Source organism: Gadus morhua, chromosome 4, assembly GCF_902167405.1.
Source record: "Gadus morhua chromosome 4, gadMor3.0, whole genome shotgun sequence".
Taxonomy (NCBI): domain Eukaryota; kingdom Metazoa; phylum Chordata; class Actinopteri; order Gadiformes; family Gadidae; genus Gadus; species Gadus morhua.
In genome coordinates, this window is record NC_044051.1 from 40220465 (window position 1) to 40247823 (window position 27359).

At 43.8% G+C, this 27359-nt stretch overlaps 3 protein-coding genes and 1 long non-coding RNA gene across 5 annotated transcripts in view; all 4 read left to right on the forward strand.

Annotated features, from left to right (window-relative positions):
• The window catches only part of LOC115541763 (NACHT, LRR and PYD domains-containing protein 3-like), a gene marked incomplete at its 3' end in the record, with an annotated part of 107741 nt that overhangs the window by 55271 nt on the left and 25111 nt on the right, over nt 1-27359 (forward strand). The window lies entirely within an intron of this gene.
• LOC115541331 (uncharacterized) lies at nt 5487-6603 on the forward strand. Its single transcript, XR_003976331.1, has 3 exons — nt 5487-6195; nt 6323-6418; nt 6496-6603. It is a non-coding gene; the product is annotated as an uncharacterized LOC115541331 (long non-coding RNA).
• LOC115541313 (uncharacterized) lies at nt 7329-10267 on the forward strand. 2 transcript variants are annotated; one of them, XM_030353002.1, is made up of 5 exons: nt 7329-7570; nt 7645-7761; nt 8389-8499; nt 8961-9027; nt 9199-10267. In XM_030353002.1, the coding sequence occupies exons 1-5, from the start codon at nt 7503-7505 to the stop codon at nt 9442-9444; spliced, it is 609 nt and encodes a 202-aa protein (XP_030208862.1). In that variant the 5' UTR covers nt 7329-7502; the 3' UTR covers nt 9445-10267. The 2 variants fall into 2 exon arrangements, with proteins under 2 accessions (XP_030208862.1, XP_030208863.1); XM_030353003.1 differs by lacking the exon at nt 7645-7761 and having other exon boundaries at nt 7435-7570.
• Nucleotides 10000-26855, forward strand: LOC115542900 (NLR family CARD domain-containing protein 3-like). Its single transcript, XM_030355388.1, has 6 exons — nt 10000-12078; nt 13595-13768; nt 15740-15913; nt 16092-16138; nt 17693-18204; nt 26748-26855. The coding sequence occupies exons 1-6, from the start codon at nt 10271-10273 to the stop codon at nt 26853-26855; spliced, it is 2823 nt and encodes a 940-aa protein (XP_030211248.1). The 5' UTR covers nt 10000-10270.

Below are 27359 nucleotides of genomic sequence, written 5' to 3' on the forward strand. Positions count from 1 at the left end.
CTGCAATACATTTATTATACATGATTGTTATTCAGCAATGTTCACATAATCCATTTAGTAAAAATGTGAAACCTCCATATTACTACTAAATTCATGTATTTAACAATGTACATACTGCCCTGCAGGCCATTCTCTGCTACTACAACACGTTCAATCCACCAATCCGTCTCGCATCAATGTACTATAGCTACGTTGGTTCAAACGGAAAATGTAGTTTGGTGTGAGACTCTTGTCCAGCAGAGGGAGCTGTCATACACCTTAATTATACAGGAAGGTCTGTGTATTTACATTTTAAAATGTTCATGTGCTGGTCTAGTTTGTCTGCAAATAACTCGAAGTGGATAAGCAGCACAGCAGTCAGGTAGCTATTTTATGCTAAAATAAACTGCGTATTTTGTTGATTTATGTGAAGCATTATGATTTTTTTTTTTCATGCAAATTAAAGCATATAAATAATTTTGGCATTTTCATTTTCCGTCCGGGCTAAGCCCCGGATGTTCATGAAACCTAGAAACACCCCTGAGGTCGACGGTGTTCCCATAGACGGGCCGGACGTCAGGTGGCGGAGGACGGGGTCCGACGGATGGCAGGGGGCCACAAAGGGCCTCCAACGCCCCCCACTCCAGCTCACACTTAACCAGTATCCTGTGTACTTATACTCACACTGAGCCAGTATCCTGTGTACTTATACTCATACTGAGCCAGTAACCTGTGTACTTATACTCATACTGAGCCAGTATTCTGGGTACTTATACACATACTGAGCCAGTAACCTGTGTACTTATACTCACTGAGCCAGTATCCTGGGTACTTATACACATACTGAGCCAGTAACCTGTGTACTTATACTCATACTGAGCCAGTAACCTGTGTACTGAGCCAGTAACCTGTGTACTTGTATTCATACTGAGCCAGTATCCTGTGTACTTACACTGAGCCACTAACCTGTGTACTTATACTCCTACTGAGCCAGTAACCTGTGTACTGAGCCAGTAACCTGTGTACTTGTATTCATACTGAGCCAGTATCCTGTGTACTTATACTGAGCCACTAACCTGTGTACTTATACTCATACTGAGCCAGTAACCTGTGTACTTATATGCTCATACTGAGCCACTAACCTGTGTACTTGTGCTCATACTGAGCCAGTATCCTGTGTACTTATACTGAGCCAGTATCCTGTGTACTTATACTCATACTGAGCCAGTATCCTGGGTACTTATACTCATACTTAGGCGGTGTCTTGTGTACTTATACTCGGTGGCGTCACAAGGCTGTTTTATTCGGGGCTAAAGCGCCGGATATTATTTAATTAGCCCTGAATATAATTTTTGGGTAAAATAAATAAAATAAAATATTTTTCTCTCTCTATATATCTATATATATATAGATATATATCTATGCATATATTTAAGCAATAGATCATGCCAGGCTGTGGTATGTGCTCATTATACCACTGTTAAGGGGCGGTGTCCGGCCCCGACGCGCAGCGGAGGGCCGGCGACCTCCTTAACAGTGGTATAATGAGCAAATACCACTGACTAAAGTGATCTGTTGCTTTTATACAACGGTTACTATTATCGCGAAACGAAAGTCATAGACACACTACATTTAAAAAGAAACCAAGAAAGTCAAAATAGCCGTTTTATTAAAGAATACAAAAAAGTAGTCCCTCCTGGCTGCCGCTATGCATCGACGGTCGCTATGCAACACACTTTAGCGTCCCTCCGAGAGAAGGCTCCGATAGAGCGGTTCGCCGGCAATTTATCCTATGGAGCAGTTCACTCGCCGTGTGCCTAAGCTTTCGTTAGTCTCTCCATCGCCTTGCTCACTCCCGGAGTAACAACATTTACACGCTCTCCATCATCCAACATATGTTTTACTTTGTAACTGTTTCTACTTCCAGGCGCGGAGTGATATGCAAACTTTCACAAAATGATCGGGCGTCATAGCAGTTATGTATACGCTCATTATATAACAGTTGGGAACCAATCAGATCGCTGGATTTAGGTCCCCCGTTGTATAAATATACATATATATATAGACCCACTTCCATTCATTTTACTCTGAAATAGATTGAATAGAACTTTAGATCTTTGGGGATAAGCAGCAAAGCAGTCAGGTAGCTATTTAAAGCTGTTTTTTTGTATGCCCCAGGGCATTTTTTGTATGCCCAAAGTCCCGGATGTTTATGAAACCTAGAATCGGCTGCGTCTCTTGCGGCGGCGGCGTCTCAAGAGACGCAGCAGCTGTATATGTGATCAGTCTTTTAGTGCCTTGCGTCGGCTCCATACATGGCTCAGGAGGACCACAGGCCAAAGCAGACTCCAGCAGCTGTGATGTCCATTGCGAAGGAGTTGCTTGAAAGAATTGAACACCAAAGGGTCATTGAAAGGTTTGCCACCCTCAAAGTGCGGCGACATAGATTTCTTGGACTTTTTGGGTTGACCTTTTCATTCTTTTTTTTTTGCTCTTGATGTGAAGCATGTATTATTATTAATTATTGATGACTTATATTGGTTTATGAAAGTTCAGATAGGTGTGCAACCAAGTAGAATAGAGATGGCCATTCGTAAATAATTAACAGAAGATTTGTTGTCCAAGTCCCTTGTACCTAGTACTTTGTTCAATGACAATAAAGTTGAATCTAATCTAATCGAATGACTGTTGATACAAAAGGAGGCACTTGGAGTTAACGGTCAGGAAAACCAGCTGAGTGAAGCAGGTTTTGTGTTTGTTACAGGGGGCTGTCTGTGTGAACTGGCACAATAAAGCTGGTGTTCTGGAAAGGGCTAAAAAATTATAGAAATAATCCGTATTTTGGAGTTAGTTGAACCAATGTTAAAATGAAAGTTATTTTTTGACATATTTTCGTTTTTGTGTGGAAAAAATGGTGGGTGGTGGCAGTGGGGCTCATTGGGAGCTCATCACCCCTAAAGCTCTGACCCTAGAATCACCCCTGCTTCTAGTCATTCTTGCTTTGCTTGAATTCTGGAATAATTTTGGGGGGGAGTGCATGAGGTTTGGTCAGAAGGCCTGATGTAGGCTAGATTGGATGGAATGCGTGTTGTGATTTGAGAACAGCCAGCTCATAAGGTGATACAGCGTTCAGCTGTGCAGCAAATATATATTTATTTTTCAATCTTGACGACTTTTGTAGTGCTGTGTGTAGCCACACCTTTGGCCCTTCTGAACTTAAACACGCAGTTAATATCCTTTCATAACTCCTCTTGTTTATGTTGGTAGCTTAGCCATGTCATGTCACGTTGTCAACATTGGATACATGGAGCAGAACATAGTGGGTCATGTGTCCGATGCTGTTTGGAAACGTTTTCTTCATAAAGCGTGCCAGACAGATTTTACATTTCATTCCTTAGTAATTAGCTCCATGGGTATGCCGTCTTTCAGAACCTTTCATTACCGGCACTAAAGAGAAAAGAAAGAGTGCATCCTCATTGTACTCAGCACTTCTGAAAATGCACTTCTGAATGCGTCTCTGTCCCAAGCACATTTCAAACCAAACTGACTTTATCATTTACACTCATAATCTTAAATGTATATTGTTTATACCTTATCTTTGGTTTGCCCTGTTTGTTCTGTTTGTCATTACTTTATAATATAATCTATACAACTGACTTTCTATTTGGGTGGGGTTGATATTATAATATCTAAATATGACTGACTGTCTGTTTGGTGGGGTATTATTATTTAGGAGTCTATGTTTAAATTGATTTATTCATATCAATGCATACACAAATGATCATATGGAATTATACTGAGCATATAAACTATATGTATACAGTGTCCATCGTTTTCTTTTATCGTATTTATCACTAAATCTCTCTTTGCTCTACTTTTGACCCTTATCCCTTTGGGGGGAGAGAGAGAGAGAGAGAGAGAGAGAGAGAGAGAGAGAGAGAGAGAGAGAGAGGGGGGGAGAGAGAGAGGGGGGGAGAGAGAGAGAGAGAGAGAGAGAGAGAGAGAGAGAGAGAGAGGGGGGGAGAGAGAGAGAGAGAGAGAGGGGGGGAGAGAGAGAGAGAGAGAGAAAGAGAGAGAGAGAGAGAGAGAGAGAGAGAGAGAGAGAGAGAGAGAGAGAGAGAGAGAGAGAGAGAGAGAGAGAGAGTCTGTGGGCTACAGGTAAACCAGTTGTCCTCCTCAGTAAGTTAATGATTGATGGTTTTACTGACAGCTCTTCCTCAGGTCCAGGTCGTTTCCTGATTTGATCCGAGCAGCGTGGATGCTCTCCTAAAGATCTCTTTACTATGTTTGTTTGGTTTGTTGTCCTGTCTGTTTCCTAACTCTGAAAAGTGGTTTTGTTCTCCTTCAAATTAGAAGTGTTCCCTTAGCTTTTCTTACAATTAGGGTTAGGGGTTAGGTGTTGTCTGTATTTTGATACGTTGGGAGTGACATGATTTGACCGCAGGCGATACAATTGTACTTTGTAGACTAGAAGTCACTTTAGTTCCACTGTTCTAACCTCCAACATCGTGACTGGGACCTGGTGGTTTATAGCTTTATAGAGACTTCATCAAACCTTTGCTCCGTCTTATCTTATCACTTGATAAGGTTCTGCGTGTGTGTTCTGGTGAAGCCCTGCCCTGGCCTCATCATAACGGCTTTACACGTAGTGAGCTGTGTTCAAAGTCTCCTTCCTCATTCGATCTGTCTTCACTGAGGAGCCCAGCAGCTCAGTCTTTACGCAGAACCTTTAGAACCGTGTTAATGTTCTTTCTCGGTTCTGAACACTTAATTTGTGTTTTGTGAACAACTGAATCTCTTCCTTCAACGGATCTTACTTTCCTTCCTTTTGTGCTTTTATATTTTCCTATGACATGGGGCAGCACACGTTTTCATCACGGAGAAGCTAAGGTACAGCTCGCTAAATGTCATGTTTTCTTTGGATTATTGGTCGTATATTCGCTGGAACAATTGAACATCCCCCTTTTGGGATTAATACAGGTGTGTGTGTGTGTGTGTGTGTGTGTGTGTGTGTGTGTGTGTGTGTGTGTGTGTGTGTGTGTGTGTGTGTGTGTGTGTGTGTGTGTGTGTGTGTGTGTGTGTGTGTCAGTGTGCTACAGGTAAACCAGTTATGCTCCTTAGTAAGTTAATGATTGATGGTTTTACTGACAGCTCTTCCTCAGGTCCAGGTCGTTTTCCGATTTGATCCGAGCAGCGTGGATACGCTCTTAAAGATCTCTATACTATGTTTGTTTGGTTTGTTGTCCTGTCTGTTTCCTAACTCTGAAAAGTCCTGTTTTCTTTAGATTATTGGTCGTATATTCTCACTGTATTGATATGTTATAGAATAATCTGTTTCCAGTCCCAGTTTCAAGTTTCCAGGTTCCTGCTGTAAAAGAGATGTTTATCTCAGAGAGGGAACCTGTCTGAATAAAGGAATATGGGTCAGGTGACCTTGGGTGTCTTGAAAGGCGCCTCTAAATTAAATGTATTATTATTATTATTAGAACATCAATCACTATTTCAGTCTTTCCTGTAGTGAGGTCAGATTGGTTCATGTTGTAGACTTTTGTTGTGGAGGTTCATTCTGTACTTTAGTGAGGTCAGATTCGTTGTGTTGTGGACTTTTATTGTGGAGTTTCATTTGTAACATTAGTTACTTGTTGGTGGTTTTATGGCTGTCTATAATGGTTTAGCACATTGATATGTAGACCCTTGATGCTTTAGTTACTATGCTCTACTGGGAGAGTTCAGTGTTTCAGAAGTTCAGAAGGGAAATAAGGAATCATCCTAATAATGAAGATTGAGATATAAACATATAGCGATGGAGTGTGTAGATTTAGACATAGATAGTGATAGAGTGTGTAGATCTAGACATAGATTGTGATATTGTTTAGATATAGACATAGAGTGACAGAGTGTGTGTGAGATCTAGACATAGTGATAGAATGTGTAGATTTAGACATAGATAGTGATATAGTGTGTGATCTAGACATTGATAGGGATAGTGTGTAGATCTAGACATAGAGAGTAATAGAGTGTGTAGAACTAGACATAGAGAGTGATAGTCATCACTGCAGTAATTTCAAGTTCGCGACTAAGAATCCACAGAATCAATATGTAGTTGTGTTTGTGTCCAGGTCTCCAGTCTACTATGGATGAGGAGAGAGAGGAGAGGGGTCCTACCTCTAAGACCACTCTGTCTGGGGAACATGGCTGCCGGAGCAAAGCTAAGAGGTAAGAAGAGGATCTCTCTGTCTGTGACTGTTGTCCATCTCAGAGCGCAGCAGTGATACATCATGACTCCATCATTAGTCTGAGTAACAGCTGTGTGTGTGTGTGTGTGTGTGTGTGTGTGTTGAAGGCCAGAGCAGCAGCAGAGAGCAGACTCCCCTGGACCCAGCTGTGTCTCCATGAAGAGTGACTGGTTTATGGAAAGAATGAACTGTTTTGAACCAAAGTGAGTATATATCAGAGATTAGAAAAACACAGCATCCATCAAACAAACATAAATCCTGGTTATTATTTTTCTAGAAGAGTCCAGCAGCAGAGAGCAGACTCCCCTGGACACAGCTGTGTCTCCATGAAGAGTGACCGCTCTATGGGTCTACCTGTTGGGTTTCAGGATGGAAATCAATCTATTGAGAAGAGGTGAGGACTTGGAGAGTGACTGGTCAGACATGGAGGGGGGCTTCTTCAGTGGAGGAGGAGGGGGGAGATGTTATGGTGGTAAGAGGCTGTGATTGGCCGCGTCACACTGTAAGCAAGAGCTGCCAAATTGCTTTGCACAAAGGTGACTCCGATCAGATGGATTTCTGGATTTCATCCAGAACAGCGGGAAAAGCACAAATCACATCTGTTCAATCCGGTCCGTTCAATGATCTGATCTGGTTTGGGCCACTTTCATACGCGGTCCTAAATCAGATACAAGAGGGATCTCTCTCAATGCGACCTCAGGTTGAACAGTCGTCTTGTAATTAAGGTGACTTTGACGTGATTCGTCTTATAGGCCACACATAAAATGCAACGTGAACACCCAAACCAGAGCAATAAATCTGAACTGAGCAGTAAGGCTTCCCTGATATGAACACGGTTCTGTCTTTGTTCTCTAGTGTTTTTTGTCTGCGTGACTGCCGTTCTGTGGTCAATATTGACAATAAAATAGGGTCTAACATTTGGTCATTGTCGGTTCTTAATATAAGAGATGGAAAGGATAACATGTTTAAATAAGACTGACTTTGACAAAGCAGCAGTTTGATACATCAGTGTTGATCAAACAGATTTATAATTCTGCAACTGTAGTTTCAAGAATGAGGTTACTCAGAAACAGTAATAACATCTCCGTAACAAGTATTAAGATCTTATCAAGATAATTAAGGACTTGGAAGCTTGAAACAAGCTAAATGCTCTCACGTTAAAACTGCCTTGTAAGAAGAATTATCTTGTCAGCATAAAAACTGCAGTCTGAGTAAAAGCTGTGTTTGTTGTGTTGAAGCCCAGAGCAGCAGCAGAGAGCAGGCTCCCCTGGACCCAGCTGTGTCTCCATGAAGAGTGACCACTCTATGGGTCTACCTGTTGGGTTTAACGATGGAAATCAACCTATTGAGAAGAGGTGAGGATTTATCAGAGTTTATGAAAATAAAGCTTCTATCAAACGTCCATAAATCCTGGTTCTTGTTTTTCTAGAAGAGTCCAGCAGCAGAGAGCAGACTCTCCTGGACCCAGCTGTGTCTCCATGAAGAGTGACCACTCTATGGGTGTACCTGTTGGGTTTAAAGACGGAAATCAATCTATTGAGAAGAGGTGAGGACTTAGAGAGTGACCCGTCAGACATGGAGGGGGGCTTCTTCAGCGAGGAGGATCGACGGGGCGGAGGGGGGAGATGTTATGGTGGTAAGAGGCTGTGATTGGCCGCGTCACACTGTAAGCAAGAGCTGCCAAATTGTTTTGCACAAAGGTGACTCCGATCAGATGGATTTCTGGATTTCATCCAGAACAGCGGGAAAAGCACCAATCACATCTGTTCAATCCGGTCCGTTCAATGATCTGATCTGGTTTGGGCCACTTTCATATGCGGTCCCAAATCAGATACAAGAGGGATCTCTCTCAATGCGACCTCAGGTTGAACAGTCGTCTTGTAATTCATGTGACTTTGACTAGATTTGTCATATAGGCCACATATAAAATGCAACGTGAACAGCCCAACCAGAGCAATAAATCTGAACTGAGCAGTAAGGCTTCCCTGATATGAACACGGTTCTGTCTTAATAACATCTCAGTAAAAAGTTATAAGATCTTATCAAGATAATTAAGGACTTAAAAGCTTGAAACAAGCGAAATGCTCTCACCTGAAAACTGCCTTGTGAGAAGAATTATCTTGTCAGCATAAAAACTGCAGTCTGAGTAAAAGCTGTGTCTGTTGTGTTGAAGCCCAGAGCAGCAGGAGAGAGCAGGCTCCCCTGGGCCCAGCTGTGTCTCCATGAAGAGTGGCCACTCTCAACCTCCTGACCTGAAAGATGGACGCCCCTCCAGAGAGGAGAGGTAGGAGTTTCAAACAGACAATGAAAACGGACCGTGTCGTTGTTATCAGACTAAATCGATACTTATGTTTACAAGTCGGGAAAAATGCAATTGTGTGTGTGTGTGTGTGTGTGTGTGTGTGTGTGTGTGTGTGTGTGTGTGTGTGTGTGTGTGTGTGTGTGTGTGTGTGTGTGTGTGTGTGATAATAAGCAAGGCCAAATGTAGATTCAGGATTCAGTTGATTAACTGTTCTTCGCACTGATTTCTCACACTCAATGACTGCCTGGCTTGTAGCTGTTCCACCTTTGGTCTCAGGTAGCACACACTGTCATCTCCTTCTCCACCTCTAGAGGGAGCCCTGACACAAGGAGTCACACGCTTTACTAAATGCAGTGATATAAAGTGTGTTAACAGAAGATAAAACGATATCTATATATTTCTAAATATAATAGATCCTGTGTGTGCGTGTGTGTTCTCTACAGACACCAGGAGAGGTCAAAGGCTACCAGTGCTCAGTCTGAACAGCAGCATCAAACAGAGCTGATCAAGGTGTGTAAATGCCGCCCTTCAGCTACATGATCATTAGAAAGCATCTCTTGTGGTGCTCATAGTATCCAGGCTTCCCTCTTTAGACCAGCGGGACGTGAATCCAGGACAGATGCTTCTGATGTCCTCAGTGAGTTCAGAGTAAAGTTCTCCTTGCTGTTTGTTCTGTTCCAGAGGGCTGAGGAAAACGCACATGCTTTCCTAGATAAGGAGCTGAAGAAGCTCTGGAAGGATCTCTTCTCAGATTACCCACAATGCTCAGAGGGTCAGAGGGAGGAGGAGGAGTTGGATGCTAAGAACGAGGAGCAGAGGAGGCGTGCGATAGAGGGAGTGGTGGACATCACAAAGCTCTGCCTGATGGAGATGAACCAGGAGGAACTGGCCGACACACTGTGGGGCGGTAAGAGACTCTTATTTTGAAAACAGAGGAGACAATTATTTTGAAGCTCAGAAGACTCTTATCTTGAAAACAATGAAAATGTATATTATAAAGAGTAGTATGAGACTCTTATTTGTTCTGTTCAGACTAAATAACATAATAAAATTTAGTGTTAAGAGATTTCTTCATTTATAATTCATCAATGTGGAGATATCTTTCTTCTTGGGGGTTTAATGGTTTGATCCAGACACGAACGGTTATTGTGGGTCGATCAGGTTGAATGGTTTGATCCAGATATGTAGGGTTATTGTGGGAGTATCAGGTTAAATGGTTTGATCGTTATGCAGGGTTATTGTGGGGGTTTCATGTTAAATGGTTTGGTCCAGATACGAACGTTATTGTGGTTCGATCAGGTTAATGGTTTGGTCCAGATATGTAGGGTTATTGTAGGAGTATCAGGTTAAATGATTTGATCCAGATATTCAGTGTTATTGTGGGTTTATGAAGTTAAATGGTTTGATCCAGATATGAAAGGTTATGGTGCGTCCATCAGGATAAAGAATGTTAAACAATAAATGCCAAATCAACAGTTATTTAACTATAAGTGGAATAAGTGGAAGAGATGCAGCACTATCTTGTTTTATCAGCATATGAAGTTAATTTCAACTGATTCACTATCATTGTTATTATCATTAGACCAATGATTTTTCTGTGTAAATAACAAACAAAAAAGAAAAAAATATGTATCCATTCCTTGTTACGACCAGCTTCTCGAACCACAAGTAATGAAGTCAGTAAATACTATGAAGTTGATCATTTTTCAGGAAATATTAACATGCTTCAAGTGATGTCACCATCCACTATCTGATGTCTTCTCTTCATTCCCATGTAGGATCTGCTGCTGTTGAGTGCCAACATAAAATCAAGTCTCATTTGAGGAAGAAGTTAAAGTGTGTGTCTGAGGGAATCCCCAAAGCAGGAAATCCAACGGGTCTGAATGACTTCTACACAGAGCTCTTCATCACAGAGAGAGGCAGTGGAGAGGTCAACAAAGAACATGAGGTCAGACTGATTGAAACAGCTTCCAGGAAACCAGCCAAGGAAGAAACACCAATCAACTGTGAAGACATCTTTAAACCCTTACCTGGACGAGATCAACCAATCAGAACAATAATGACAACTGGAGTGGCCGGCATTGGTAAAACCATCGTAACACAAAAGTTCACTCTGGACTGGGCTGAAGGCAAAGCCAACCACGACATACACTTCACATTTCTCTTAACTTTCAGAGAGCTGAATTTACTGAAAGAGAAAGAGTATAGCTTGGTGGAACTTCTTCATCACTTCTTTATTGAGACCAAAGAAGCAGGAATCTGCAGATATGAACGGTTCAAAGTTCTCTTCATCTTGGATGGTCTGGATGAGTGTCGACTTCCTCTGGACTTCCAGAACAACCCGATCTGGACTGATGTCAAAGAGCCGTCCTCGGTGGACGTGCTGCTGACAAACCTCATCAGGGGCGACCTGCTACCCTCCGCTCTTATCTGGATAACCACACGCCCTGCGGCAGCCAATCGGATCCCTGCTGAGTGTGTTGACATGGTGACAGAGGTGAGGGGGTTCACTGACCCACAGAAGGAGCAGTACTTCAGGAAGAGATTCACAGAGGAGACACTGGCCAACACAATCATCTCCCACGTCAGGAAATCACGAAGCCTCCACATCATGTGTCACATCCCAGTCTTCTGTTGGATCACTGCTACAGTTCTGGAGGACATCTTAAATAAATCCCAGATAGAAGAGATGCCCAAGACCGTGACTCAGATGTACAGCTACTTCCTTTGGGTTCAGTCGATACAGGGGGACAGGAAGTACCATGGGAAAGCTGAAACGGATCCATACTGGGGTCCAGAGAGCAGGAAGATTATTGTTTCTTTGGGAAAACTGGCTTTTAACCAACTGGAGAAAGGCAACCTGATCTTCTACGAGGCAGACCTGGCAGAGTGTCACATCGATATCAAAGCAGCCTCAGTGTACTCAGGAGTGTTCACCCAGATCTTTAAAGAGGAGTGTGGGATGTACCAGGACAAGGTGTTCTGCTTTGTCCATCTGAGCCTCCAGGAGTTTCTGGCTGCCCTTTATGTCTTTTTGACCTTCATCAACGATGGTGTCAATCTGCTCTCAGAAGAACCACCCACCTCTGGGGAAGGTAAACTCCTCCTCCTCTACCAGAGGGCTGTGGACAAGGCCTTACAGAGTGAGAACGGACAACTGGACTTGTTCCTCCGCTTCCTCCTGGGCCTCTCTCTGGAGACCAATCAGATTGTCCTACGAGGTCTGCTGGGACCGACAGGAACTAGCTCACTGACCAATAAAAAAACAGTGTCTTACATCAAGGAGAAGATAGATGGAGATCTCTCTCCAGAGAGAAGCATCAACCTGTTCCACTGTCTGAATGAGCTGAACGACCGTTCTCTAGTGAAGGAGATCGAACAGTACCTGACATCAGGAAGTCTCTCCGGAAAATCTCTCTCTCTTGCTCAACTGTCAGCTCTGGCCTTCATCCTACTGACATCAGAAGAGGAGCTGGACGTGTTTGACCTGAAGAAATACTCTGCTTCTGAGGAGGGTCTTCTGAGGCTGCTGCCAGTGGTCAAAGCCTCTAAAACATCTCTGTAGGTTCACTAATAACATGTATTACAATACACACTACACAATATAAATATAACTGGAATATAAGGTTAAAATAATATGCAAAAATCCCTGTATGTTTATAACAACATGTATCACTGTTCTACTCATAACATAATTAACATACTAGTTATATTATACATAACATCTCTTTTGTCCTATGGACGTATAATGTATTGCAGTCAGTGTTGGGGGTAACGCGTTAGAACTAACGCGTTAGAGTACTCTTATTCGTTTTTTTCAGTAACGAGTAACCTAACGCGTTAGTTTTGCGAATTCAGTAATCAGTAACTCGTTAATTTCCAAAATAACCACTCGTTACTCCGTTACTTTAAGATTTTCCCTCGATAAGGAAAGTAAAGTCCCGGGTTTTCTGCATTTAGTCAGATGCTGCTGCCCTGCTCCTTGCATCTCTCTCTCTCGCTCTCTGTGTGTGTGTGTGTGTGTGCGCGCGCACCTGTGTGTGTAAGCTACGTGTGTTACGGCGGCAAGATGGACGAGAAGATAGCCTTAGATTCCTGGAGGTACGCTCATTATTTTGAGTTACAGAGCGAAAAGGACAAGAAGAACATAGTGGTCGTTTTGAGCACCTTCTTCTCCTACGTTTCAACCATTACTTTGGTGATAAATAGGCTAAAGGTAGCCTACGTGATTGTTATGAATGTAGGGCTATAGGGTCACACGAACATTTTCAGTTCTTCAATGTTTTTTTAGTGCCATGCACTGTTCTTTTGTGCAACGCATACGGTTAAATTGAGTTAAATTTCCAATTCTAAAAGGTTGCGTGCCTACCTGTTAAGCACTTTGTTAGGCGCCTGCACTTGTAAAGTGGATAAGCTATGTGTGACGCACTGTTCTTTTGTGCGCAGCCAATACGGTAAGCTACATTCTGTTAAAATAACTGCCTGTTACCGGAGTATGTTATTCATGGAAGCTGTTCAAATGATCAAAGGATGAATGCCTGTTAAATAAAACGTGCAATATGATGACTGTCTTTCCTGTCATTATGCTATAGGTTCATGATTGATTCATAAACAGTCAGCACTGTTGGTGCATCTAAAGGAGGATGTGTGTTGTTGTTGAGCTAGGCGGACACGCACGCACCCCAAATGCATTTTAATTGTTGGTAACGCACGAGTACTCTAACGCGTTTCTTTTATTTATAGGTAACGTAGTAACGTAACGGATTACTTTTAATTGATAGTAACAAAGTAACCTAACGGATTACTTTCAAAAGTAACGATACCCAACACTGATTGCAGTACACGTAAGAGAATATTCAGAACAATAGAATATAGAAGAAGTATCCGTTCAAAAAACATTTTCAATCCCAAATAAATAACTATTTAACATTTAACATTGAATATATAATGAAAATGTATACATCTAATTATTTAGTTATTTTTGGTAAACTAATAACATTCTTCATTATGGAATAACTTAAAGCTTTCTGTTGTTTTGATCGCAGTTCCTAACATGTTGTGTTCATTGTGTGTAAAGGCTCAATGGCTGTCATCTGTCAGAGAGATGCTGTGAAGCTCTGGCCTCAGTTCTCAGCTCCAACTCCTGTTGTCTGAGAGAGCTGGATCTGAGTACCAATGATCTGCAGGATTCAGGAGTGAAGCTGCTCTCTGCTGGACTGGGGAGTCCACACTGTACACTGGAAACTCTCAGGTCAGTTTCACTCAATGTGCAAAACAGTTACAAATAAATGTTAAAAGTCAGAGTTATATAACTAATCTTATCTCAGTACCTGTGATGACCACATTCAAGACTTTCATATCATATAAAGGCTACCCCTTGTTGTTGAGGTGGATATTGAAATCCATCCATATGCTTGCAAATCTTTAATTATAAATATAAACCCAAAACATAACGATGGTGTCCCCTGTATACAGGATGTTGATGGTAGAGAGCAGGGTGAAATATAGGGGGTCCTGGGAGGGTCAGAGACCCCTAGTTGGATGCCTAAGACCTCCTGAAAGCCACAACAGCAACATTTTCATAAAAATGATTTGAAACCTGCAATAGTCAAACAAAATATATTTTTAAAAGCTTAATATGTCCAGTATTCATTATTAAACGCACAAAACATATATTCACACATATGAATAGGTTTCAGAAAGATGTTTTTAATATTGTGTAACCCGGGTGAAGAGACTAACTTAAAAAGCTCTTTATGTATACAATAAGTTATTGTTGATATGTAGGATACATCAATCATTATCTTTTCATTATTAATATAAGTCAACTCACTATAATTATTATTTTTTTACCTTGCTCAGTACATTTGGTTATATTGATGATATTTGGGTTCAACCAATAGGATTGGTTGATATCGAGACTTCGGGGTCATCTGGGGAAGGGTGAGAGGTCACGAGTGAGCGGGAAAAAGGAGAGAGAGGGAAGAGACAAAGGAGGAGAGTTCTTTATGCTCTCTAGAGATCGCCCAGCTAAATGATGTTTAGACATTTACTTCTTAGTTGTTTGACAGCTAAAGGAGTACGGGAGAGAGTTTATGTGGGGCCGGTTTTATTGGTGTTTCTGTTTGTGTCTGGGATGTTGTGGACGGAAACCTCAGTCTTCTCCGCTCCCTATAATGGTACCGGGACTTTTTATGATGGTATAATGTGTATGTTGTATAACATTATTATTATGATTGTCATGTAGTCAGACAGTAAAGTGCGGTTTAGAGTCGTTTCATAAAGTTTAATAACAACCTATTAATAAAATTGTATGCTTAAGTGAAGTATAATGATAATTGTTGTTTGATAATTTAACATCTGTGTGAAATCTTTCTTAATATTTTAAGATCCAGGTTATTCATAGTATTTATTATTTCATGTATTTAAAAAAACTGTTTAAAATTCTCCTATAATTTAACTACAGTTCCTAACAGGTTGTGTTTATTTTGTGTGAAGGCTCAATGGCTGTCATCTGTCAGAGGAATGCTGTGAAGCTCTGGCCTCAGTTCTCAGCTCCAACTCCTCTAGTCTGAAAAAGCTGGAGCTGAGTACCAATGATCTGAAGGATTCTGGAGTGAAGCTGCTCTCTGCTGGACTGGGGAGTCCACACTGTACACTGGAAACTCTCAGGTCAGTTATCAGCCTCTTCTTCAAACTGGTTATTCTAGCTTTCAGTAAGTGCTGCTCCTGCCTGATGCATTTCTGTTGATCTTTCCCTGCTGACAAAACACTCCCTGGTTCTACACAATGTTAGAACCTGTGAAGAAACGGTCTTAGCGTACCAAACACAGCAGACTTCTCCTGACTCTAACCAAACAATATCTCATTGAGTTGTAGCTATTGAGAAAGGAGCATTTGTTTAAGATCCTGTCACATCCAAGTGAAGGCAGTTCTGCTGTCTGTGATGTCATCTCCCCACTTCCTCTTCCTGTTGTCAGACTCTCAGGGTGACACAGCTTTGTCTCCATGAAGTATCGATAAAGCTTTTACTTGTCTTCAATGTTGAATGAATACACTTTATAAATGTGGTTACTTTAGTAGAAACTGCTCTCAACCAGATACAATAAATTGTGTGTGTGTGTGTGTGTGTGTGTGTGTGTGTGTGTGTGTGTGTGTGTGTGTGTGTGTGTGTGTGTGTGTGTGTGTGTGTGTGTGTGTGTGTGTGTGTGTGTGTGTGTAGCTTGTCTGGCTGCCTGGTCACACAGGAAGGCTGTGCTTCTCTGGCCTCAGCTCTGAGCTCCAACCCCTCCCATCTGACGGAGCTGGACCTGAGCTACAATCACCCAGGGGACTCTGGAGCTGCGCTGCTCTCTGCTGGACTGGAGGATCCACGCTGGAGACTGGACACTCTCAGGTATGGAGAGGACAGCTCACCACTTTGAGGGACAAAGTCTCCTACCAGGATTCAAGCTGCTGCTAGATGAAGTGGTTTGAAGAGGCAGCTGTCACTCATGTTGTGTAGAACGTGATGAGACGGCAGATGATGAAGGTGAATGTTTCAACATGCTGCTCTCACTGTGTTTCCCCCCCAGTGTGGAGCACGGTGGAGTGTGGAGGCTGAAACCAGCTCTAAAGAAGTGTAAGTGTCTGTTTGATTCATCACCTCACACACTCACTATTGAGATGGAAAGTCCATCCACACAGCAGGAAGTGAGGTCACATCCTACTGGGAATGAAGATGATGGCTGACATCATGTATCTTACGTATATTAATACTGTCCACCATCACAGTCACCGGGCTGAGGGGGGAGGAGTGTGGGGGTGGGGGGGTGACGGAGAGGGGGGGTGACCGGGTTAGGGGCCGGTGAGGGGGAGGGGAAGGGGTGAGAGAGAGGCTGAGGGGGGGGACTAGGGGGGAGGGGGAGGGGGGATGACCGGGCTGAGGGGGGGCTGAGGGGGAGGGGGGGTGAAGGGGCTGAGGGGTGAAGGGGCTGAGGGGGAGGACTAGGGGTGAGGGGGGGGGGGGGGGGAGGGGCCGGGCTGAGGAGGGAGGAGTGTGGGGGTGGGGGGGTGAAGGGGCTGAGGGGGGGGTGACCGGGTTAGGGGCCGGTGAGGGGGAGGTGAAGGGGTGAGAGAGAGGGGGCTGAGGGGGGGGGGGCTGAGGGGGAGGGGGCTGAGGGGGAGGACTAGGGGGGAGGGGGAGGGGGGGTGACCGGGCTGAGGGGGGGCTGAGGGGGAGGGGGGATGACCGGGCTGAGGGGGGGCTGAGGGGGAGGGGGGTGACCGGGCTGATGGGGGGGTGAGGGGGAGGGGGAGGGAGGTGACGGGGCTGATGGGGAGGCCTAGGGGTGAGGGGGAGGGGGAGGGGGGGTGACAGGGCTGAGGGGGAGGACTAGGGGTGAGGGGGAGGGGGGGGGGGGGTGACCGGCTGAGGGGGGGCTGAGGGTGAGGACTAGGGGTGAGGGGGAGGGGGAGGGGGAGGGGAGGGGGGGGACCGGGCTGAGGGGGAGGCCTAGGGGTGAGGGGGAGGGGGAGGGGGGGTGACGGGGCTGAGGGGGAGGACTAGGGGTGAGGGGGAGGGGGGGGGGGTTGACCGGCTGAGGGAGGGCTGAGGGTGAGGACTAGGGGGGAGGGGGAGGGGGAGGGGGAGGGGAGGGGGGGGACCAGCTGAGGGGGGGCTGAGGGTGAGGACTAGGGGTGAGGGGGGGATGAGGGGGAGGGGGAGGGGGGGGAGGGGGGTGAAGGGGCTGAGGGGGGAGGGGGAGGGTTGTGACCGGGCAGTGAGGGGAAGGGGAAGGGGGGGTGACGGGGCTGAGGGGGGGATGAGGGGGAGGGGGCTGAGGGGGGGATGAGAGGGAGGGGGATGAGGGGGGTTGGTGAGGGGGAGGGGGCTGATGGGGGGGGGGCTGAAGAAGAAGAGAGAGCGATCACAAAAAGAAAGAGAATAAAAAGAAGAAGAGCAGCCTGGATCCAAGGAGAGATGTTTGTTGTTGATATTTTCATAATATTGTTGTTGATGTATTCATAACGTCATTGTTGAGGTGTGTGTATCTATGTATGTGTACATATGTATATGTATGTATGTGTTCATATCTATGTATATGTACACAGAGCGCAGGAGAACAGTACTAGTGATGATGATGATGAGGATGAAGAGCGGTTCAGCAGCTCATCATGTCTGGTTCTCCCTCAGATGCCTGTGACCTCACACTGGACCCCAACACGGCCCACAGACGACTCTCTCTGTCTGAGGACAACAGGAAGGTGACGCGGGTTAGAGAGGTCCAGTCGTATCCGGATCACCCAGACAGATTTGACTCCTGGCCCCAGGTGTTGGGTAGAGAGGCTCTGACTGGCCGCTGTTACTGGGAGGTAGAGAGGGAAGGAGAGGTTGAGATAGGAGTGACATACAGAGGAATCACAAGGAGAGGAGGGGGTGATGACAGCGAGCTTGGACTGAACAACAAGTCCTGGAGTCTTTCTTGTTATGATGGTCGTTACTCTGTCCGGTACAACGGTATAAAGACAGTCCTCCCCCCCCCCCCCGCTGGCTCCACCAGAGTAGGAGTGTATCTGGACCGGCCTGCTGGCTCTCTGTCCTTCTACAGAGTGTCCCCAGGTGGAGGAGGGTCCTCAGACACACTGACACACCTCCACACCTTCTGCTCCTCCTTCACCCAGGAGGACCTCCTCCCGGGGGTGGGGGTAGGGTTAGGCCTCTCAGGGGTGGTCGGGGGGGGGTCAGCCTCTCTGTGTCGGTTATAGAAAAAAAAAAAGGGACCTCCTGACTGAGCATGGCCCCTGCACACACACACACACACACACACACACACACACACACACACACACACACACACACACACACACACACACACACACACACTGACTAACACCTGTGTGTCTATAACTTACTTGTGTGTGTGTGTGTGTGTGTGTGTGTGTGTGTGTGTGTGTGTGTGTGTGTGTGTGTGTGTGTGTGTGTGTGTGTGTGTGTGTGTGTGTGTGTGTGTGTGTGTGTGTGTGTTAGTCAGTGTGTGTGTGTGTGTGTGTGTGTGTGTGTGTGTGTGTGTGTGTGTGTGTGTGTGTGTGTGTGTGTGCGCGCGCAGGGGCCCCGCTCAGTCCGACGAGGAGGTCCCTTGGCGTGTGTGTGTGTTAGTCAGTGTGTGTGTGTGCGTGTGTGTGTGTGTGTGCGTGTGTGTGTGTGTTAGCATGCGTGCAGGCGTTATTCGATTGCCTGGTAGCCATGGTTACTAATATTCACACTGGTTTCAATAATACATTTGATGGTATTTCCCATCTTTGCTGAGCAAGAGTTTTGTTCTAAAGTTCAGTGATTGAAACAAATAAAAGCCCGGGCTATGGAAGTGTTCCGGTACCACTGTCATGCACCGACCCGATGTCAAGTGGACCGGGTTGAATTCACTGCGGGTCTCTCTTCTTATATCCATCTCACCAAAGATATTTTATTACTGTCCTTCTCAACACTCTCTGATCTCACTAAAAGGCTGGCAGCACAACACAGCAATAACGATGACATGCGCTGTGCGTAGAGAAGAAAGAATGCCCACGTTGAATTTGCAACATTTGGCAAAAAATGATTCTAAATCTGCCCATATATGGACACGCCAGAATTGTTGCATCTGTGGCTGCTGGTAATTTAATCACAAAGAAGTATACTCTACGGGGCTATTTTCATCATTATTATTATTATTTTAATTTTTTTAGACGGCACAGCGATCCGGGGCTATTCCCAAAAGATCTGTGGCTATAGCCTCGAATGCTCGAATGCTAGAGCCTCGAATGGGTTCTTCAATCTGATTGGTAGTCAAACTGGAGATTAGTTTTCCCCCCCTTTTCGGGGATAATGTTCCCCGTTTTGATCTCGGACGTTTGGTTCACTTTTTTATGCACACCTTGTGTCCTCAGCGTCTCTGTGAAAATTATAGTCTCTCTCGCTCTTGCTCTCGCTCTGAGTCTGATGACACACGTGAACACAAACATGCATATGTGAACATACACACACGCGTATATTACCACGCACACACATGCAAGCGCACACACGCATATATGAATTAACATAAAGACACACACATATAAACATACTATACTATATAGGAACCCAAACACGCAGGCACACAAACACGTGTATGTGAACACAAACAAACACGTATATATGAACACACACACGCGCGTACATATTATAAACACTCAAATATACACGCAGACACACACATGCACACGCCGCACGCGCATCTATGAACACACACTTACTCAAGTTATGAACACACACACTTACTCACATATGAACACAGACACGCACAGACTACACACACATGTATATATAAACACACACACACACACACACACTGTGTTTTGATGATTTATATTCATGTACTCAACTATAATCCAAATGCTACATTTTCTGGGGCTTCTTAAAGTTGATCTTGATTAACCATGAAAGGAAGAGATTTTTTAAATCTTTACAAAGACTATATTTCTAATGTTTCTGATTGATTGGTGGTAAATTGTAACATTTTTATACTACAATATTGTGTCTATTTTCAGACGTTAACAGTTTCATACTGCGGGGCTCTGATATCAGTTTATATTTTGATAAGCCTCACATGATGTAAAGCAGATTTTATATTATATTCGTAATGCAAGCGGTCGAAAAGCTATAGATCATGTTGCGATGACTTTAAACTGAGTATTGATTCCTTGTGTTCTGTGGGGAAAAACACAGCAGCAGAACATACCTGTTTATGATTAGTAATGTCTGTCTGCTGCTTCTATTGTTTGAGTCCTTGTGTTTATTGTGTTCATGTAAGGGACTGTTCTTCTATTGTTTGAGTCCTTGCGTTTATTGTGTTCATGTAAGGGACTGTTCTTCTATTGATTGTGTCCTTGTGTTTATTGTGTTCATGTAAGGGACTGTTCTTCTATTGTTTGAGTCCTTGTGTTTATTGTGTTCATGTAAGGGTCTGTTCTTCTGTTATCCTGGTTAATAAAGCATAATGGTGATAAACAACTCAGTGGATCCTCTGAATGTTCTCTTGTGTTCAGCAGAGGATCAGTTTACACTTTAAGGTCGGGGGTTTACTGAATAAAAAGCACAACAGAGGCTTCGTCTACACAACATTAATAACCAGGACACCAGCAAGTGCATTTCCACCTCAGACTCATACGCCCGATGAGGGACGGAGTATGGAGAGAGTTCTAGAAGCGAGCCGACAGGAAACAGCCCAGCTACTGGTGTCCCTCCAGAGACGAGCCTTGCAGGCTGGTTGATGCACCACCTCCCCGTCTAACAGGACCCTGAGCCTCCATGCTGAAACACGCAGAGGTGTGTGTTTGAGGCGCTGAGCTGCAGAGGAGGAACCTCTCCTTCTCTGGCTGCGTGGGAGGGGGCAGTAGGATGGACGCGTCTGATAAATGAGTCGATAGTAAGATGTGAGGCCGTTTATCAAAGCCACGCTTCAGTCCTGTTATTGCGTGGGGAGCCACTAGGGGGCGGTGAATCCACCTCGGTGGGGTTCACCTTCTGACCAACAGGACCAGGGGGAAGGAGACTGTGTGTGTGAAGTGACAACCTATTTGCACCTCTTGCAGGACGTTTCAGTCCTCGTGTTTTCCGTAAGGCAATAAGCGCCAAAAAAGTAATCCAAGAAGGAAACGAGGCAGATGGATAAGGAAGAATGCAGCGATTTATCCTCAGAACATAGTGAACAAACATTGAACCAATAATAAACGTTTCCAAGTAAAATACTGGGTCACCACATAGTAATTGACAGGAAGAAATCACTTTTTTGTATTTGTATTTAAATGACGGTTATCTACGGTCAGAAAGCCGTTGCTCCTGTCATGCTCTGAGAACTCAATTAACTCAGTCAACTCAACAACTCAATCAATTTGTGGTCGAAGGACAAATTAAGACGCAATAAAACTTCATCTATTGGATAGACACAAATCAGATGGAGCAACATATCCGTTGTGCTTAATTATTGTGAATTAAAGCAAAATAGAAATTAACAAATTGTAAATAATAGTAATAGTGTGTGTTTGTGTGGTGGAGGTGTTTGGAATCGTTGAAGAGCCTTTTGTGCTCAACCCACACACACACACACACACACACACACACACACACACACACACACACACACCAACAAGCGAGCAGAAGAGCCAACACAACTAAATGAAGAGCAGACTGTATCCCTATAATGAAAGGTTCCTTCAAGGCGGGTTTGTTAAAGCGTGTTCATCCCTTCACCACCGAGTGTTGGTGTTACCACCCCAACTCGTTCAGGGGGGAAATATGGAAGTAAATCTGTGCCATCGGGTTTTGAAAATAAAAACACATTGAATTATAAGCACTGAATATTTATGCATTGAAATAACCTATCTGAATCTTTTGCCTCTGAATTTAACTCTTTACATTTTCAATATATCATGTTCACTTTTATTTTTCAATGTTAAAAAATTCAACGTTAAAAAATTCAACGTTAAAATATTCAACTCAAATATTTTCAGTGTCCAAAAATTCAGTCCGCCAAAGTCACCATCAAAATTCAGCGTACGAAATTCAGTGTTAACATCCGGGGACCCAAGAAAGAGCAATCGATCCTAGATGCTAGATCGCGGTCAAACGAGTGTGCGCGTCGTTGGATACCTGACTCTCTCACGCGGGAAGGCAAAACAGATTTAGCCATGTCCAATGGCAACAGCAGCAGTAATAGTGCTTCGGTGAGTACATTTTATATATATGCCATTCGTATGGGTTGTTTCTGTAAGATTCAGCAATGGACCATACTAACGGACACTTGTACATAAGAAGGACATCGAATTGAAAAATAGGGGTAGTTCGGAATTTTGGACATAGGGCCTGATTCCCAAGTTAGCCTTGCTGTTCTTTATCATTGGAGACTAGGCTAGCTAAGCTAGCGCAAGTCAACGGGCTATTTTGATGCTGGTTTATAACGTCTTTATTGAGGATTTCAGGGGTACAGTTCTAACAGTCAGGTTTATAATATGTAGCGCCACTAGGTGGCGCCTCCCTCTTCTTCACGTACAGTGAAGAAGTGCGTGCTCTTTCGCTCGGCTAGAATAAACAGCTGTATACGATCGAAGTCTCCCTTTTTAATATGAGTTATTTAGTTACTGATTTGTTGTAGGCAGGAATCCCGGACTTTCCACTTGTGTGTTAAATATAGTGCCGTGGAGACCTGGCGTGGTATGGTCAAAAGCTTATAGTATACTAAAAGTACCGTGAGGAGAATCTCGCATGTTGTCTCCTTCATGCTAACCCTGACCTACTGTACCATCGATCGTTACACAGTATGTGGATAGACCAATTGGCTCTATCAAATAATGCTCCCACTGCAGAATCACGTTATTTTACACCACTACTCACCCCATGTACATTGTTTTATAACGTATATATTGAAGATTTCAGGGGTGCAGTATGTGCAATGTATGTAATGTAAAAAAAATAGCACTTCAAGAAAAAACATAAATAATCAATTAAACTAAATAAATAACATCAACTACAAAAGTGTAGCAAGTATTGTTAAAACTTGTACATATTTGTGAATGGGATTTTGCATGGGTTTATATATGCAATAGCTAATAATTATTCAAAATATCCAATAATACAAACATTTTATTTTGAGTTACGTTATTTCAATGCATAGATATTCAGTGCTTAGAATTCAATGGGTTTTTATTTTCAAAATCCGATGGCACAGATTTACTTCCATAAGTGATGCACAACCCTGCTTAGAGGGCTCAAAATTAACACTCGCCAAACTGGGTAAAGTAGTCTTAAGTTATTGAGTCCACCCGCCACTTTGGCTGGACACATCTTGTCCTTCAGCTGCAGAGAGCTGAGAGCAGTCAACAGTAGCCTATATAGACACATTTTGAAATAAGCCATGGAAGAACTACTCCAAAAACATTCACAACAATCTATTTAATTTATCCTAGATTGTAGAAATATGTATACTAATTAATTGAATAGGCTGTGTTCAATGTATAAAGTTTGCTTTTAATTAAAAGGAAATGTTCTAAAAATGTTTATCATTATTATGATAATTATGTGTATAGATAAACAATATACAGATATATATATTAATATTATTGTTCTATGGGCCAATGGACCAAGATGACATGCTCAAAGGTAATTAGAGTGAAATGCAAGGGTTATGGTTATGCAATATCACACTGTGCTACAAAATTTATTTTTATGCTACTGAATTTTTGTGCTTGCTGGCACCAGTGCTACCACTTAAAAAAAATAAGCGAACAGCCCTGGATATGCATTTATAGTTCTTCCTTAATGTATTTACTGTTTTTATATTCTTGCTTTTAACAGGATGAGTTGGATGACACTGCACAGGCCTGGAACACACACACCATCAGGCCATCGAAAAACCTTAACGTCCCCAGCGGTCGGCCGAACGTGATGTTTGCATTACCTGAACTCTATGGGACAAGAGACTTCCTTTCCCCAATTGAAGATTATGATTTTCAACTGTGCAAAAATGAATGGATCTTTCGCCAGACCAAACCGTGTGATCCAGATCTATATGAACTATGCAACATCTTTATGGCTGAGTCCAATCTCACTCTAGCAACAGATTCATATCAGGCAGTGAATTTGTACATGCACCTCAGAGAGGCCATCAGGGCATGTGTGTAGGTCAGGCGTATTTAGTTGTGTCTTGTGTTGAGCTTCGAAGTGGCAGGATTTTTTGGTCACATAAGTAATTCACCTTGCTGTCCTTTTCCTTTATAAGTTTCCTTTAAAGTCATAGCTCAACATCTCTAGCTTTTGGCAAATGTTATATTCCTTTAAACGATAGTTTAGAAACACAGAAATTAGGGGGGGCTTTATAGACAAAGCCTGTAAAAAGTAAATCAAATGTGTATCAATTTCAGAACTTTACTTTAACAAATGTATCACTTTTTTCAGTTAGAATTGTATTTAACAAAAAAGGTAACTGGCTTCAGTAACTAAATGTGAATACTTTCTTTCATGATAGAATATCATTGGATTTCAAATGATGGGACCAAAAAAATGTATGTATCTATCGAACTCTGAACTTCTGATGGCCAATCAGTACAAATATTGACATGTTACCGACAGAAAAGCATTTTGAAATTATCTGCATTTACAACCTGTCGTTTCAAATACTGAGAGAGGGGTTAAAAAACGACAACACACGCTATTCATGTTTTTGTTGAGAATGGAAGATTTTTTATTACTGTAACTATATTGCTATCCCGTATGTGGAACTCTGAATAAACAAAAAATTGCCAAACAAGTTTAGTGCTGTTTCCTGATTTTTTTCTCCATATTTTTCACTGGCCACATTAGCTAGATGAAAAACTTAATGAATTAATGATTGTACTTGTTCAAGAACAATTGACTTAATTATTCTTGTAATCAAACTAGTATTACTTTTCATACCATGACAAGTTCCTGCAGACTTCTTCTTAATGTCACATAAATGTTGCTAAGGTGTCAAGACAGCTGATTGTATACAGCAGGGGGTGCGGTCGTCCTGCCGGTTCAAGTAGGATGACCTGAAACCTGTATAAAATCAGCTGTCTTGACACCACAGCAACATCATGTGACATTTAGAAGAAGACTGCAGGAACATTTACAATCAAAACATGTCAGGGTATGAAAAGTAATACTAGTTGTATTATTATGTACACTATTATTATCTACACTGGAGTTAGCTTCGTCGTCTGAGACGTCTCGCCCTTCGTGACACTCCTCTGAGATCGAGCTCTTTCAACAACAACCGCACATCCTCTTTCCTCACACGCAGTCGATGCTCCCTGCATTTAGCGTACATCCATCGGTACCCGTGAAGCTGTCCAGAGTACTGCAGTTGGTCGCTAATAAAATCCACCAGGACCCACAGGTCAGAGTACGCCTTGCGGCGAGAGTGTCCCCTATCTCGCAGTATCCTCTTCAGATGTTTCTCACTTATGTGGAAGGCGTGCCTACTGGCAAGTATTGATTTGATGTCTGAATATTTGAGGCCAAGCTCAAAATAAACATTGATAAATCCCCCAAACTCCATCGTTGTGGTGGTTAGTTTTTTCCTCTGACCCGTTTGACGCGACCACTCGTTTGACCGCGATCTAGCATCTAGGATCGATTGCTCTTTCTTGGGTCCCCGGATGTTAACACTGAATTTCGTACATTGAATTTTGATAGTGACTTTGGCGGACTGAATTTTTGGACGCTGAAAATATTTGAGTTGAATATTTTAACGTTGAATTTTTTAACGTTGAATTTTTTAACATTGAAAAATGAAGGTGAATATGATATATTGAAAATTTAAAGAGTTAAATTCAGAGGCAAAAAATTCAGGTAGGTTATTTCAATGCATAAATATTCAGTGCTTATAATTCAATGTGTTTTTATTTTCAAAACTCGATGGCACAGATTTACTTCCATAGGGAAAAGGGAAGTAACACACACACAACCCGGTGGATTGGGGTTGTAATTACGGTATTTATTATAACTCAACAAAGGAATAGAATAACAATCATCAGAAATGGGCCGCTAGGTGCTGTCAAAGCAAAGAAACAAATATAACCAAAAGAGAACTCCTTCAAATAAAATGGAGCTACCTGTCTAATAACTAAATACGAACGGTCCTAAAACAAACCCTAACTGGCTACTCTAGCATAACGAAAACAGAAATACAAATGACCAGCACCCCTAAACCTAGTGTGGCTAAACAGAGACAAACCTAAATGAGTGCAAATGAACAACGTCAGTACCGAGGGATTCTTCTTACCCTGGCCCAAATCTGGGAACACACAAACGTAACCTCTTGCTCTCAACGAATGCGACTACGCGCCTAGATTCCCTACAGGTGTCTGCCCCGCTTGCAGGGCGCATCGGGCTTTTATACGCCTCCACGGCGCCGTCGCTCTCCGGTTGGTTCCGGGGACGGAGGGACCCGCCCACTTGAGCTGCTTTGGGGAAAACAGGAGGGGTAGCGCACGCAGCGGGAGGGGAGACAATGCGATCGGTTGACGGCCGTAACAGTTGGAGAATCCGTTGTGACATCAGCTCCATGGACTAGAACGGCCTTTTAAGACGGGGACCGGGATTCAGAAGGAGGACCTCCAGGGGGAGATGAGAGGACTCCTCGTCTCAACGACCAGAACACGACTTCAGTCTGTCACCAGAGAACCACGGAGCACACCCCAACGTTCCCCTCCAGGCATGGAGACGCCTCAGCCACAGCCCCTCCACCCCCTCAGCTGGAGGGGCACAGCTCCAGGTCATAAAGGGTCTTCGTCGGGGCCAGTCCAAGGTGGTTCTGATCTGAGGGAGCCATCTCCCAGGTCCAGCTGGCCCCGCCCATCACTGTTCAGCCTGAGAGAGGCTTCCATCTCGGGGGTTGGAGTGAACACCGTCCACAGAGAGCTTCACCTGGTCCAGCAGAGTCCTGGTCAGCCTGTTGCTGATGGAGGGTCCTGCTCCTCAAGAGCCTTCACCCTCCACTGGGGGGTCTCCTGAACCCATGACCTCCTCCTCACCTCCTCCCCAGAGTCCTCAGGCTAAAGCGGCGCGCTCTGTGAAGGCTTCTCCTTCAGGAGACCACTGGACTACAAAGACATGACCTCAGAGACGTTGAATCACCCGGGGACCCCTTCTGGAGACCCCCTGCATAACCCCTCCCCAGTGTGGGGCGCCACTGAAGAACGTTGTTCATCACTGACCTCTCTGGAGGCCCTGAAGGTTGTGCTCTGTTCTGGGTGTCCTGGAGGAGAGCTGGGCGTGGCTGGTGGGATGCTGTTGGCATGAGGACGTGACCTGGCACGAGAGTTCT

Excerpts from the sequence above, each read along its gene's own strand:
- LOC115541313 (XM_030353002.1), top strand. The coding sequence starts at position 7,503 with ATGAAGAGTGACCACTCTATGGGTCTACCTGTTGGGTTTAACGATGGA. Across the intron at positions 7,571-7,644 it reads AATCAACCTATTGAGAAGAG|AAGAGTCCAGCAGCAGAGAG; the intron begins GTGAGGATTTAT and ends TTGTTTTTCTAG. Across the intron at positions 8,500-8,960 it reads CGCCCCTCCAGAGAGGAGAG|ACACCAGGAGAGGTCAAAGG; the intron begins GTAGGAGTTTCA and ends TGTTCTCTACAG.
- LOC115542900 (XM_030355388.1), top strand. The coding sequence starts at position 10,271 with ATGTCTTCTCTTCATTCCCATGTAGGATCTGCTGCTGTTGAGTGCCAA. Across the intron at positions 15,914-16,091 it reads TGGAGACTGGACACTCTCAG|TGTGGAGCACGGTGGAGTGT; the intron begins GTATGGAGAGGA and ends TTTCCCCCCCAG. Across the intron at positions 18,205-26,747 it reads ACCTCCTCCCGGGGGTGGGG|GCATGGAGACGCCTCAGCCA; the intron begins GTAGGGTTAGGC and ends GTTCCCCTCCAG.